This window comes from Hetaerina americana, unplaced genomic scaffold, assembly GCF_022747635.1.
Source record: "Hetaerina americana unplaced genomic scaffold, ioHetAmer1.1.p SCAF_3, whole genome shotgun sequence".
In the NCBI taxonomy this organism is placed as follows: Eukaryota; Metazoa; Arthropoda; class Insecta; order Odonata; family Calopterygidae; genus Hetaerina; species Hetaerina americana.
In genome coordinates this window covers 75685784-75700952 of record NW_027286874.1, presented here as the reverse complement: position 1 = coordinate 75700952, position 15169 = coordinate 75685784, and the positions used below count along the sequence as shown (strand labels likewise).

At 40.9% G+C, this 15169-nt stretch overlaps 1 protein-coding gene across 1 annotated transcript in view; it reads left to right on the top strand.

Annotated features, from left to right (window-relative positions):
* The first annotated feature begins 1534 nt into the window (after positions 1-1534).
* The window catches only part of LOC139690674 (sodium-independent sulfate anion transporter-like), a 41925-nt gene continuing 28290 nt past the window's right edge, over positions 1535-15169 (top strand). Inside the window, exon 1 of the mRNA XM_071588171.1 lies at positions 1535-1688. Coding sequence (XP_071444272.1) covers position 1688 — 1 coding nt within the window. The 5' untranslated portion in view covers positions 1535-1687. The remainder of the gene's footprint in view (positions 1689-15169) is intronic.

Below are 15169 nucleotides of genomic sequence, written 5' to 3'. Positions count from 1 at the left end.
GTCGCTTAAAAATGACGGACGGACCATTGATAATATATTACCCGTTTTTTTCGTGGTTGGACCTTCCTGATTCTGTCTTGTCGAAAATTCAACTCGTATAGTCGCTTGTTGTTGGTTAAATTTCTCTGACTGGTGCCCCAACCCCCCCTACCACACGCCCTTTCCGCGGACTGCGGAGTATCTTGTGGACGTAGATGTATTCGCAATGAACTCAGTTATATGCAGTATTCTTCCACCATCCTCAAACTGAAACCAGTTGGTTTTTATAAAGTTGAGAATAGAGCTCACCTCGTATTAAGCCCTACAGTGCGTGTTTAATTTACACATTAGAGTCAAGAAGAAAAATTCCTTCCTCTTTATTTCCTTAGTATTCACAGAAAGATCTGGGCCCGAAAACTCAACAATGAGGGTGTCCCAAGGTATCACCCGAGTTCAAACCCGTGCCTTCCGATCTGTAGTCTAGCACCCTGCCCGTTAAGTTTCCACGCCAGTTTTTTTACAAACCACTGTAATAAATCTGAAGGTTGATTTCATACAGTCGAGCTCATCTCGTATTGAACTCTATTGGTGGGTGAAACTCACGAATCAATGGTAGCACCGTCTTCCTTTCCCTGCTCCGCCAAAGATATCTGGTGATCGAAACTTAACCAACGACTTGGACGAAGCTAAGACGCGTCACTTGGATTCTAATCCGGGAATACCTGTCTGTAGTCCAGCGGTCTACGTACTGGGGCTAAGAAGGGGCCACCATCTTCCTCTTTGCATGGATATTTTTTTGCTACAAAATATATCTAATTTAGTTCAGATTGAACTCCCACCGCTTGAAGCTAGATTTCAATTCTGCAGCATATGAATCCTCTTCTCCTCCATCTAGGGAATATAAGATTAGAGAGATAGACTGCAAGACTGACAGATTTAAATGGTCATTTTTTCCAAGAACAATAAGAGACCAGAATGCTTGTAATCGAAATCCCTCACTAGTCGGCTCGACATAATAAGTATTAAACTACAAGGTAGCGACTGCGCATGGTTATACTATCGTATTTATATATTTTTTTGCAGGTTCCCCCCACCTGTCTCCATCCATTTGAAAAACCTAACCCCCTCATCCCTTACCCTTTCCTCCTGCTGCTGTATCCCCTGCCACACACCTTTTTGGTGGCTCGCAGGGTATTGATGTAGATGCAGATCTCTGCTCCAGCCCACCTCATTTTGCTATCGTTCCTCTACGGAAAGGCTTGAAATCACCGCTCGTTCTCCATTCATTCCTTCCGCCGTTCTCCTCTCGCATTTCCGTGCATGCGTACCTACCTCGACTGTAAGGGACCTTCACCCCCCCCCCTTTCCCATTCATTCCAGCCCTCGCCATATCTCTCTCTCACCTCCCACCCCTCCTCCTCTTGTTCCACCCCCCCAACTCCCTTTCCTACCTCTGCGGGAACCACCACGTGCGTCCTCTCTCATCTTTCCGCTCCCGAGTGCTGTGACGGCAAGCACACCTCAGGCTACTCCTTAGCAGAGAGGGACAGCGGCATCTCACGGAGGTCTCATTCTCCCCGCAAGAGCCCACCCGCGCGGCGAGAGGGCTCGGAAAAGCTCCCGCCTTCGCCGAAGAGAACCCAGTATCGTCCAGCGGTGGAGGAATCGAAGCCACTTTGTCGTTCGGGAACTGGAACAGGCATCGTAGAGTGAGTAAGCCCCTCGCCATTTGTTTAGCGGGAACTCTTTATGGTATTCCGAGTCCGATGGTCGACTTTTACTGGTGAATTGAATCCTTCAGTCATATCCACATGCGTATAGTGGTCTAAACAGTTTATCGGGTCCTGTTGACCGTAAAATCCTCCTCTAGTCGAAGGTGGAAAAATATTTTCGAACACTTCAGACGTGCGTGTCAGTCGGTGATGGTTCAATGGCATCATTCTGGGACGCTGTGCACAAATGATGTCCGAGAATGGTAATTGGGGTTTGGTGTAACATATCGAGGGAAGATTTGTCAATTCGTGGCACACTATTGGAGGAAGGTACCTGAGTAAAGTAAACCATGGGTACTCTTTGCATTTTCTTAGCTTACCTTGACATTGAGGATGCGATTTCGTACAAGGATGCCCTTTCGAAGCATTAGAGGTTGGGTGTGACGGCAAAGTTTTGTTTGGAGAATATTCTGCATCTGTTTCACATGTTTTCCGAATCACTCCGGGGTTGCATAGTGGACGCCATTAAGACCGCTGACATTGCTGTTTTCAACCATCACACCGAAGCAGAATTCCCTGCGGATTTATTTAATTGTTGTATGGAGGGAAATGAGAGAAGAGCGACGTTATTCTAGAGAGGGGGTTTCATTGTGGCGTGACAATGGAGAATTGAGGGGCGTTCGAAATTGATTAAAACTGCGTGATGTCATAAATTGACTACTCAATAAGGGCGCATGCGTTGTCGTTTATATGGTACCCGCAGTACACACCACACTGGCAGGACTATGTGCTACTCAAGGTACTATACCAAGGTGATTATTTTATCAATAATTATTATATAAAGTTTCCATTCACCCACGGAGTGTAAGGCAAATATCTCTTTGGATTTAGCCACCTAACCGCTAACGCTTGTGTGTCAAACCTTTTGGGTTCCCTGGTCCACATTGCCGGAAGAATTGAAATGCAAATACTAACGATTACTGATGAGCAAAGCTAAGTACCTGGATAATATTCGGAATATGCGCTGTTAAATGAATAAAATCGTAAACGTTGCATTTATTTTTTTAAGATGTTGATAAATTTGACCATAATATCCACTTGAGGAAACGGTAGAAGAAAATATACATATCTAAATAACAAAATTTAATCATTTTTCACGGACATTTATTATTAAGGGAATAAAGAGCAGCATGAAAAGTAGTCGGGCATTATGTGAAAAATGTGGGACTAATTATGATCTTGATTTTTTTATCACGTATGAACCCTGCAGCCATTTTTACCTCTGCCGTGCCGTGGTCAAGACGGGCTCGGTGGAATGGTTTGCGTTCGGTTAAGCTCACGCTGCCCAGCCGGATAGCAGTGGCACGCGGAAGCGATCGCTTAAGTCATTTCAAATATTGTCAGGTCTACAAAAAAAAAGCGATATTTGTTTTGTTGAACGTAGGCATCACGTGGCCCAATGAGTTGAGAGACTACTGATCCCAGAGTTTCGGTTTCGAATCAGGGTGATGACTGGGGACCTTCCCCGCCTAAATTTCCGTATGAAGGCAAATCCGGTCGCATGAATAAAAATCAACGGAGAAGTCACGGATTCACGCCGAAAATCTCCCAAATTTACACCAAGTTAGTATAATTTTTCTAGATACTTATCAAAATTTTCTCAGTGAAAAACAGAGATAGGGTGATAGAAACTGTTTCCCTCCTCTCTGGCCCCAATAAGGGAATTCCAACATGTTTCAAGACTTTTAGTGTGACCTAATATCTCACCACTACAATCATTGAAATCCGTTGAGGTCGAAGACTTCGTTTGAATGTTTTATTGCAAATTTTACTCATCAGATACTAATGGCGAGAACATGAGAGCAAAGAAGAACCAGAAATGAATTGGACACGCCATGAGGTACAACGGATTAGATAGAAGCATAATAGAAGGGAAAGATAAAGGGAAGATCCCGCGCGAGGAAGACCAAAATACCAGTACATAAAGCCAATTAAAATGGACGTAAAGCAGAAAAACAATCGTGGGAATCTACACTGGATAGAGAAGAATGGAGGGCTGCAGTAAAACCAATCTTAAAATTGAAACACTGATGATAATGATGAAGAACATTGTGCATTCCCAGGAAGTGCATGGATTTGATAACTGACGCTTCAAACTAAAGAGATAATGCCGATTCTTCATTTTCCACAACATAATACCCCAAAATCTGCCGCAAGGGCACAGGGCGGCAATTGCTAGGACACCAACCTTATAAATATTAACTTAAAAGAGTCGTTCGTCAGGGTAAGGGGTCGAGCCGTCCTTCAGGTAAGCAGGCTACATATACAAATTAATCTCTCTGTGGGGGGGGGGACCCTCCCGCTATCTACGGCGTTGGGTCACATTCCCTACCTGTGTCCTTGGGGAAGGAGATCATTGTATGTTGGATGTCCATGTGGTAGTGGAATTTCGCTTCTTACTTGTCAAATTCTAGCTTGCGCGTTATTGGATAAATTTCATACTGCATCCTCAGGTGCAATTATTTGTTAGATGATAGTATATGTATTTGCATGCGAGGAGGATGAAAGTATTTTTGCATGAATGTATACGCCGCCACTGCGAATAACGTTTTGCATGTATGCGTTGATTTTGCATGTAGTTTTGTTCCTTTTTACGGGTGGTGACCTGACACCCCCCGCCACACCCCTGGCGGTGGCTTGCGGGGTATTATGTAGATGTACATCAAATATTACATCCCGATTCCATGAGCCGTCTAGCACGGCAGTCAACTATCTCTGCTCGCGCATTCACCACGTGATCCGCAGCACAGTATTCCCGCGACATGGATTGACTTTGGTCATCGTCAAGCCTCAAATGAATCCACGTTCTCTTAGGTTTAAGTGCCTGGACTCCTTAAACCCTTTCTTCTGGAATGTAAGCTTATCTGCCATTCTGTAAAATCTTTTTGAAAATTGAGAAATATGTACAAATCATCGTAAATGGCCCTGTTCAAGGCGAAACAATTGAAATAGAGATCATTCATTTGTTTATGGCTTGAGTGTACCAGGTCTATCCAATAAATACGCTAACTGGTGAAACCTGGCGGCCATATTGCGCACTTAAGCCCCGCAAACCAGCGGCGATAGTTGCCTAAGTCCCAATGAGCCGTCTGTGCTTGGCGGATCGTCGAGCTGTGCGTATGGTACAAGTTATGTTAGTTTCTGTTGTCCTTGTTTTTACTGTTTGTCGAAAATGGAAATTGACGAAATCTCGGAGCAACGAATCAACATCAAGTTTTTGATGAAGTGCGGTAAAAGTTATCAAGAAATTATTGAAATGTTGACAGCTCTTTACGGTGATAATGCTCTGAAGAAAACATCTATTTTCAAGTGGATTAAATCAAACAAAAAATCAAGAAAAAGCCGTCATACTCAGTCTCGTCAAAATCAGTCATACTCCTGGTTTTCTTTGATGCCGAAGGTGTTGTTCATCATGAATTTCTTCCTGAAGGATAAACAGTAAATGCTGAGTTCCACCTTACAGTTCTCAAGCGTTTGAGAGATCGCGTGCGACCAAATTTGATTCAAGGCGATGGATGGATCCTTCACCATGACAATTCTCCTGCGCATTCAGCATTGATTGTTCGCTAGTTTCTAACCCAAAATTCAATCAACATCCTTGATCATCCTCCTTATTTGCCAGATCTCGCCCCCTGCGACTTTTTCCCATTCCCAAAATGCAAAAATGTGATGAGGGGACAACACTGGGAAGATATGGGCCCAATAAAGGAAGAAACGACGAGACAACTAAAACGCCTAACTGCCGAGGACTTCCAAGGGTGCTTTAAATGGTGGAAAATAAGATGGACAAAGTGCAAAGCAACGAATGGAGAGTACTTTGAAGGGGACAAAATCGATGCAGACTAAACTTTGCAAAATAAAGTTTTTTGGCCTCATTTCGCGGACAGACCTCATATACTTATTAGTTCAGTAGCACAATGAAGCTCAGTGAAGACTCAATGCTGACAGTGGCTGATTTCGCAGTGTATTCTGCCGCAAGCCTTTGGTATCATCTGACGTTGGTGCGATTTTAAATTATAAATGATTGGGGCAAGGACAGTGATAAGATCGGTAACTTAAGGAATGAAAGGAGAGAAGGTGAACTTCATATCTAGAAAAAACTCTGAAGGTTTTAAGTAATAGAAAAAAATCAGATTAACTGCCCAAATGAAAGTATTTTGACTTTTAAAGATGGCGACTTCAGATTAATTAATAAATAATCAGGAAAGTCAGGGAAATCGACAGTTCTCAGTTCTTGATCTGTGTGTGAATACACGAGTGCTGCTAAATTTAAGCGTGTACACACTAATTTTGAAAAGATTTGCGTAGTATTTGCTTAAGTTGAGATTTTTGGCGGTCGGTGGCTAATTCCAGTGTATTCTCTCCTTTGTGCTGTCGTCCGAGAAGAGGAAGCAATTAGCCTTTTTTATGCAACAGCACAAAATAATTGTTTGTGGGCGTCTTCAGAATGCACGTTCCTTGAATTCAGTAAACAAATATTCGGGCGAAAAAGTAAGGATCGTTGCTATTCCGCATTAGTTTCATTTCCATTCTGAACTAACCGGGAACATTTGAGACCAGGCAAAGAAAACATTGATAAGTGAAGTAAGCAAAGTGAAAGAAAATCGCCTCATCGTTAAAAAAAAAAATTGCTAAGATCAAACAGAACGGGTCACACTGGAAAGTTACGAATCGTTTGAGTTTACTGCTGCTGGCACCGAAGGAGAAATGATTTTATCCCAAAATTGAATCGATCGGTGAAATCAAAACGGGAGTGTATGGGAAATGTACTATAGAATCTGCCGGTACAAAAGGGACCACAAAATAACCCCATCGCCTTCGTATAATTCATCACCTATCGAACCAGTACATTACTGAAAAATGTAGTATTTCAATAAAATACTACTCTTTGCCTGGTACTTTATTTAATGAATGGTTTCCTAATACCCTTATCACCATCAGCCAAGCTTCAAAATCAGACCTGTGGATGATTACATATAGCCATACATCAACATCTACAGGTACTTAATACCCCGCAAGCCACCGTAAGGGCGGGGGGTGTTAGAGCGCCACCCGTAATTAAGAAAAAAACCGTGTGCAAAAGCCACAAATTTACATACAGTCCACAAACAAAACATGGCATACATTAATGCAAAAACCCTTACATCCCACATACATGCTAACACACAAATTACCAACTAACATACACATGCACCTAATAATATACCTGATATCATTGCAATGTTTAATTTTGTTCCGACTTGTAAATTAAATGTTTTTAATGTTTCTAAAGTGACCTCGGTTTCTTGATATTATAATTTCTGATTGTTCGGGGAAAGCATGAGTATTTCTACCTATCCTCCATTATTTTATCTTTGTGGTCTTATCTACCTAAATAGTGTGGATCCATAATAATTCCTTCAGTGTCATCGTTAAACTCGTTTGCTCTGAACCTTTCTAAAAGTCAAAGTCTCGCTTGTTCTCTTCGTAGCTCAAGTGGCTCCCAGCCTAAATCCCCTAAGAAACCGGCCACACTGATGTACCATGCTGTATGCTGAAGACCTTTTATCTCCAATTAGTGAAAGGCATAATTGTGCGAATTACAATTTGATAAAACTCCAATTATTGAGCTGTTGATGGAATAATTATAACACGTATCAAGAAATGTTCAAATTCAGGGACGAGGGGGAAACTACGAAAGGAAAGAAGTCGGGATAAATGGTTCCTTCTTGTCGCGAATTCCACGAAGTTAACCCGTGGCGCACAGCATGTTCGTTTTAAAGGTTAGAGGAGGGGCAGAGAGAGATACGTGGGAAGGGAGACAAGCGAAGGACTGTATTTTCGTTAATGAACCTTGAGTGTCCGCGCTTTTCATTCATTAAGGTATTCCCACTTAAAGTTAAAGAGAGACGTTTCAGGCGTGATATGGTGGAATATCATAATTAATTAAAAAATTTAAAATTGGCAATATTAGTAGTATTATATCGTAGCCTATGAGTAGGGACAAGGGATCATATATCCCATGAATGTCAGGGGAAGGAGATGGAGAGGAGGGGGGAGGGTGAAGATAAAAATTGGACTTCATTGATGAGGTCCAAGTCCTTGCGACGTATGATTTCTGGTTGTTCCATGGCATCTAGCTTATTTCATTTATCCAGGTTGTGTCGTTTCCCTACTCAGGGACCGCGCCCCCCCTTCGTCGGCAATTTAAAAGTGTGAGATATTCCTCCTCCACCCTTCCGCTAACCCTCGCTTGGGCTTGCCCCTTGGAACCACAATAGATAAGTGATTCCAACCCTTAATCACCAGTTTACCCTTGTGCGCTCCTTTGCCCATTGATACCATGCCGATGGCGAGTCAACGACCGCGGGGGATAACCCCCGACATCTCCCGTTTTCTCCACGGCCCTTGGAGTTTGGCGCCGCTCCGTGGGGCACCCCCCAACGGGAAATCCACCTCCATCCAGCCACCTCGTTCTCTCCGGACTTGTTCTGTTTGTCTTCCCCACCCCCTTACCCTTCCCCCACTCACATACGTAGTCACCAATGCTGCCTTCCAATTTCCCCCCCACTCTTCTCCCTTCTTTCCCCCACCTTCCCCTTACTTGCTTTTCAGCATATACAAATTCGTCCGGCATATACGGTTCGTCCGGAAAATAAGTGTACTGATTTTTTCCCGCCGCTCCAGGCGCACCCAGCACCGCTCTGACGGGCTGCGATTGGAGGGGGGTATGTTGGCAAGCGACGCTGAAAAAGGCAGTCGGCTCTGAGCTGTGGTGTAGTGAGGAGCTCTGTTAACGCGAACCTCCACGCTCGACCCACGTCACGGAACGCGATGCCGAAGTTTTTGGAGCAGCGTTATTCCATCAAATTTGCGGTAAAGCTTGGGAAATCGTCTACCGAAACTGTCGGTATGATTAACCAGGCTTACGGGGAGTCAGCCATGTCCAGAAACATGATATTTCGGTGGCACAAGATGTTCGTGGAGGGCAGAGAAGAGGTCGACGACGAGTCTTCGAGAGGTTCCCGATGATGCCTTCGCGGGAGCGTTCCAGGAATGGGAACGCCGCTGGAACAAGTGTATCGACTCACAAGGGTCCTATTTTGAGGAATATTAGCTTAAGATATGTAAAAGTGTAATACATTTTTTTCCTGAGCTCAGTACACTTATTTTCCGGACGAACCCTGTATACTGGACTCCCGAGTGATGACTGTTACCTGACGATGATGTAGTTACATTGAAACTGGTCGCATTAATAAATTTTATTTTTTGGAAAATATTGCCAATTTTAAATTTTTTAATTACCCACTTAAGGTATTCCCACTTGTACGTGTATTTAAAGGTCGAATTTGGACGATCTGTAACGAATACTTTACTTCTACACACAACTGTAAATAAATCCATAATATATGGACTCAACAAAACAATGAACAATTTCAGTCTCAAAAACATTCGCCTAGACTGGTATAGAGGTTCCCGGTCAAGGCGAATAATTTTTATGATTTCAAATTGTTGCAATGAAATACATCCCATAAGCCTTATTCGCGCTCACGCTCGTCCTCTTGCCGATCAAGACTAGGTCTCACGTCCATAAAGCACTACACTCCATGTTTTAAAGCCTTAACTGATCTTCTTTTTTCACCTCTTCACTCATTTCACCAGTCATCAATTTTCTGCTTCCTGCCATTACCTCTTTTGCCTTCGAAATTCTTCTTCTCCAAATGTGCCAATCTCTAAACCCATTTTCCTCTAAAATACTACCCAAACACATGAACTTCTCCTTCTGCCCTAGTTTTATTCCTTCCTCCTACTTCAAAATGATTAACTTAGCATTCCAAATTCTCGAGACCCTTATTGCTTTTGTTTTCTTGTGGTTATTACTCATCCCATACCTCTCGCATCGTTCCTGTAAAGGACTCAATAATTATTGCTACAACTGTGGCTGTCTGCCTCGCTGTTGTTTGATCATCTGCAAACCCGACTCTATCATCACACCGACTGTTTTATTCCCCCAGCTCAAGCTCTTCCCATGCCAACCTTAGCATTGCCTCAGGGTGTATGTTGAAAAGTGCTGACGATAACAGGCAAGCTTGCCCTATTTCCGCCGATCACTGTCCATATCATAGTATAATAGTACCATTCGAAAGTATGAAGTTGTTTTACTTGAGTCGTTCAATAATTACTTAGAAAATCCAAGAGATGGCGATCGTAGTATCGGAAAAGGTTTGCTTTTAGTAACCCTAGTCTCTCTCTAAAATGATGTTAAATTTTAAAATAAACCCATCACATGGTTTAATTTTCTTAGTCGATTGAAGCAGCAAACTTTTGTTTATTTGGAAAAATGAAAAAATGAGTTTCGTGCGGTTATTAAACACTTCTATTTCAAAGGCTTAGAACTGAAAGAGATCAAAGCCGAGTTGGGTGAAGTTCATGACACATCCTTCTCCCGTATTTGCGACTGTTTACGATTGGGTAATTGAATTTATACGTTTCCCTACATCCAAAAATAATGAGCATCGTTCGGGACGACCGGTGGAAGTGACTTCCTCTGAAATGGTTGACAAAATCCACGATATGATTTTGAGTGATCGACGAATCAAATTTCGCGTGAGAGTTGAGGCCACAGGCACGTCACAAAGTACAATACTTTCGATTAAACGCGAAATAATGGTTGTGAAAAAAAAATCTCTGCATATATTTCATTCAATTATAATGTGTGAATAATATGTAAAAGATCCCAGATTAAGAATTTTCCTGGAAATGTGTAAAAAACCAGCAGCTGGACGAAAAGCCCAGAAGTTAATATTATTATTGCTGGAACAAAAAGAAACTCGAAAATTATATCGTTGCGGACATGCCTACCTAAGTTTTGATGGTAATGTAGAATTTCGTTTCGGCTATTTCTTAGCGGTCAGCAAGCTCTCAACGCATCACAGATCTCAGTGTAAATTACGTTTCCTGGATAGCTCAAGTGGTTAAGAGCCTCCGCCCGACAAGTGGAAAGATCCGGAGTTTAAGTCCCGGTCTAGGAAATATTTTTACACTCGTGATTTTCCTGATTTCGGGTTCCCCACTTCTCCTGTGTTTGTCCTTTATGTGTATTCCTATCCCTTTTCCTTATATCTGTGTCAATGTAAATGAGTGTATATACATATATGCATATACACACACACACACACACACATATATATATATATATATATATATATATATATATATATATATATCGTTTACAAGTTTCAAATAGTTTTTCTAAAATAGATAACTCTCAACGTTGACACTCTCATGGAAAAACTGATATTTCCTGTGCATCAACGCATCACCTCCTATGTTGGTTCATAGGTACCAGAAAAATTAAGGTCCGGAGGAATCCTTTTTCATTCTTAAATCAATAAGTATACGTACAAAGCAATCGCGGAATTCAACATGAATGACAGGCGTAATGTCTCTGGTAACTCAGCGGCGTAATAAGGAAGGCATACCTGTATAATTGGTTTGGAAAAGCAAGGATCTGAGAGTCGTGAGACAATTTTTAATTTAGTTTATAAATAAATTTGATTAAATCCTGGATATCAATATGGAAAGGTTTTTTCGACTGTTTGAATGTTATGTTTTCCCTCATTGAAATTTTCGATTGATTTGAGAGAAAATTCTCGGAGAAAATACATACTTTGGAGTTTTGAATCATTGCCAAGGAACGAGAAGTGGTTATTTCAAGGCGATCCGCTAGTGATTGCGAGAGGAAATGCATCCGGGATTGATTATAAAATAAGTCATGGTGCTGTTTTCTTCCCATCCTTGGATTTTGCGCCTCGTAAATAAATTCATAATTATCATTCGCATTGCTTTCCAGCACGGACGATATTTAAAATATGAAACCGAATTTATTTAAAAACAAAACATAGGAATGATTGGAGAAAGAATTACTAATATTTCAACCGTCTTTTTTAATATGACAGAATCACATTCTTTGCTGGTTTCTCTGTCTAGCTTTTTTAATTAAAATGCGATTTATAGGCATTATTAATTTTTTAAATCATCGATGCTATTTTTCTGTTTACGGAGAAATCAAAACAAAACTCCATTGCCAAGGGCAACCCAACTTTTGCGTGTAAATATTCCCTGAGGTATTCTTTTCTCTTCGAAGTGCGACAGTGAAAATTGTTTTGTTTACTTTTGGATTTCAGTGAACTCAATTAGAAGAAACACTTGTAGACATCATCTTGATATATTTATCAGAAATTTAAAACGATTTCATACTTACACAAGACGTGTGTACTGTTATAAAGATATTTTCTTGTGCGTTTAACTTTACACGCCGCTGATCCTCACAAACTCGGCGCTAATATTTCTCTATCATAAAATCTCTTCAATTTCAGCCGAGATCAAATATCGTTTGTCCGATTGGTGATCATATTTTTTTTTTATCATATCGCAGATTAATTAAACTTGTCTTGCTTCTCTGCTCTTTAACGTAAAATGTTATTTAAACGGAGTGAAACTCTTAATTCCAATGGCCTCAGCCTTCATTTCTACGCTTCCTTTCAACCCACTTCATTTGATGAAATTTTCATTAAAATTTTTCCCGATTCATCAACATTCGCCTGATATTAATTCTGATATGGGTAATGTTATTTTAATCGTATGTCGAGTGTATGGTAGTGTTTAATTTTTTAGTTTAAACATTCCGTTCAAATGTGGTTATTTTTTTAAATTCGCCCTTATGCGATTCGTTCGAATGCATTATTCATGACATTCTTAACATGATTCTGTATTACCTCTTCGTCGGAAGGTCCCCTAGTCACGTAAGAAATAACCAGTTTTTTCTACGGTCTCGGTACGGTTTTTGCCGGTTTCACACCATTTCTTGAGCGAGTTTCTCAATCGTGCTAGGCCCAAGCAGGTGAAAATGAGGTAAATATGTGCATCACGTCAATAGCTGAAACTGCTTTTATTTAATATGAAAGTAAAATTTTCCCAGCCCGAACGGACAACGGCCATTAAATGGGTTGTCAAAAAATAAATCCGATCACAGCGAAATGTGAAATGGGGACCGTTAAAAAATTATTTTAAAAAACTCTAAAAAGTAAATGGAATTTGTTCTGTTCTTCCGGAAATTTCACGGGAGGTCAAACCATGATACATGAACACTAATCATGTTGAAAATGATAATTGATATCAGCTGAAGTTCTATTGATGTAATATTCGAAATATTTAGCCTTATTCAAATGGAGGGAGCTCGTTTCAGAATACACTAATCCAAATAGGGATCTCAACTGATGGAAGCATTACTCCTATTTTCGGTGTGGCCTTCTTCTCCCTTTACCTGACCCAACGGTTCCCTATTTTAATCACCATGCGTTACTTCCCATTCACTTTCGAAGAGATTCCGTTCGATTCTGATTTTCTTCGGCAGTCTATGGCATTCCGACTTGCTCCAAAGTCTCCAAATATACCCTCGACCAGCCTTTAATGTGGAAGTTGCTGCCGTTGGAATATTCCCACCGCTTGCTTAGTTTAACTTTTTTTCAAATCGTGACCTCATTGGACACCTTTCAAGTGAGTTTAAAAGTTGAGTGTGAGCGGTCGACTTACGATTCATGGATGTCAGCAAGAACCAAGCGTCTTAATGGAGACATTTTCCATTGGGAGGACAGGAAAGGATTGAACTCAGGGCCGTAGTTCGTAGTGGGGTTTGTCAGTTGACACAGGCCAGATAAGCTCAGCTATTCGGGGCGCTAATATGTCCTTAGAGTAAATTTGAAAATATAGTTCAATTCAAGTCTCCGCCTACAATCCTTAGGTGCCTATTATTATTATTTGGTAGTCTACCGTTTATGGTAAGTTTCGGATGAACACAAGGCTGTTGATCGCCATATTTCTTAGCCTCGCCTGACAAGACGCATCCAGACACTCCACTCTAAGATAAACTAGTCCTCAATTCCGAATACTTTTCATCTCCTTTCATTCCTTCCAGCATGCTTATTCTTTTCCTCCCTCTTCCTCGCTCTCCCTACATTCTCCCTTCTATCACAGTCTTCAACACTGCTACCCCAATCGAAATGCATCAACCTTCCATGCCTCTCTTCGACTTCTCCCAAAAACTCTCTATCCTCCACCAAAATGTCTAATGCTTCTTCGTTTATTTTCCTTTCCGCCCGTTTTATTTTACAAATTTCCAAAAACACATTGACATTTTGTTTTTTAATATTTTCCGCTTCCATTAATTTTTAATTTATGTATTTAAACCTTAAAAGGCCAAGGTTCACTTCGTGGAAGTTTTGCATATCCATCAAATGAAAGAGAACGCACTTTTCCACAGAATTTATTTGGTTTGGTACAACGCGTTTCAGGTGCAGTATGTAATAAATCAGGTGCATGATGATGCGGTATCACAGTGAATAGAGTCGAGCATCGAACCTAATAAATTCTGTGGAAAAGTACGTTCTCTCTTTCATTTGATGGGTGTATGTATTTATTTTTTCTAATTTACCCCTGAATCCTATTACAAGTTACATGTGAATGTAACCCTGCCGTGTAAAATGTAAGTGAAGATATCGTGGCAGTTTTCAGGATTCAGCATGTGCACAAACAAAAAATGATATTTTTCCCTTAAAATAAGATCCTTTTCCTTCTTTATGGAGACGGTTAAATTGAGGCTAATTTCCTCGAACGTCCTCCCGTTCGGCATCAAAAGTATATCACGACGACGCTTATTCAAATTGATGAAAACAATGATTTTTTGGGCTCAATGGTGTCCCGTCTTCATGTGACTATTACTTAGTCCTTCCTTCCTCCTTCAATGATAATCAGGGAGAGTGAGGCGTGGGTCAGCTTGCAACCTAATGTTTTCATTCAATCGCAGACAGTTTTCCTCCCTTTCTTGTTTAAAGATTGAAAGTTACGCTTACTTCAAATCTTTAAACCAATCCTGGAATTTCTATACACATTGAATAATCATGAAAACTCACGAAGCACCTCGCATATTAATATTTTATCAAATTTTCTCGCTTAATGATTACGAATAATTGCGCCGTAGTTACGCATTAATTTTCAAATCGAAGATTTCTCTCTTTTGTTCAATTCTGATTACTTCGCTGGATTTTATTTTCCTTTTTTGTCTTATTTTCATATTTCGTCCCTAAGAATTTGACCCTTTCGCTGCTTCAAGTGGCCTTTTCTACACATTTGTCTTTCCGAAACGCACCTTACGAATACAATCATTTCTTTTCCTTATCAGTCCATAGGGCTTTCCCTTCTCCTTTCATATTCCAATGAACCTCTTATTCATACTACTCATACGCAATGATTCCCGTTTATTTGCACCTGCCTAACTATGTTATTGAAACATCCAGTGATCGTCTTCATGTGCTTGTAATTTTGAACGGGATGGGTGGACATTTAGGGGGAATGAACCCTGGCATATGACGCATTATTTC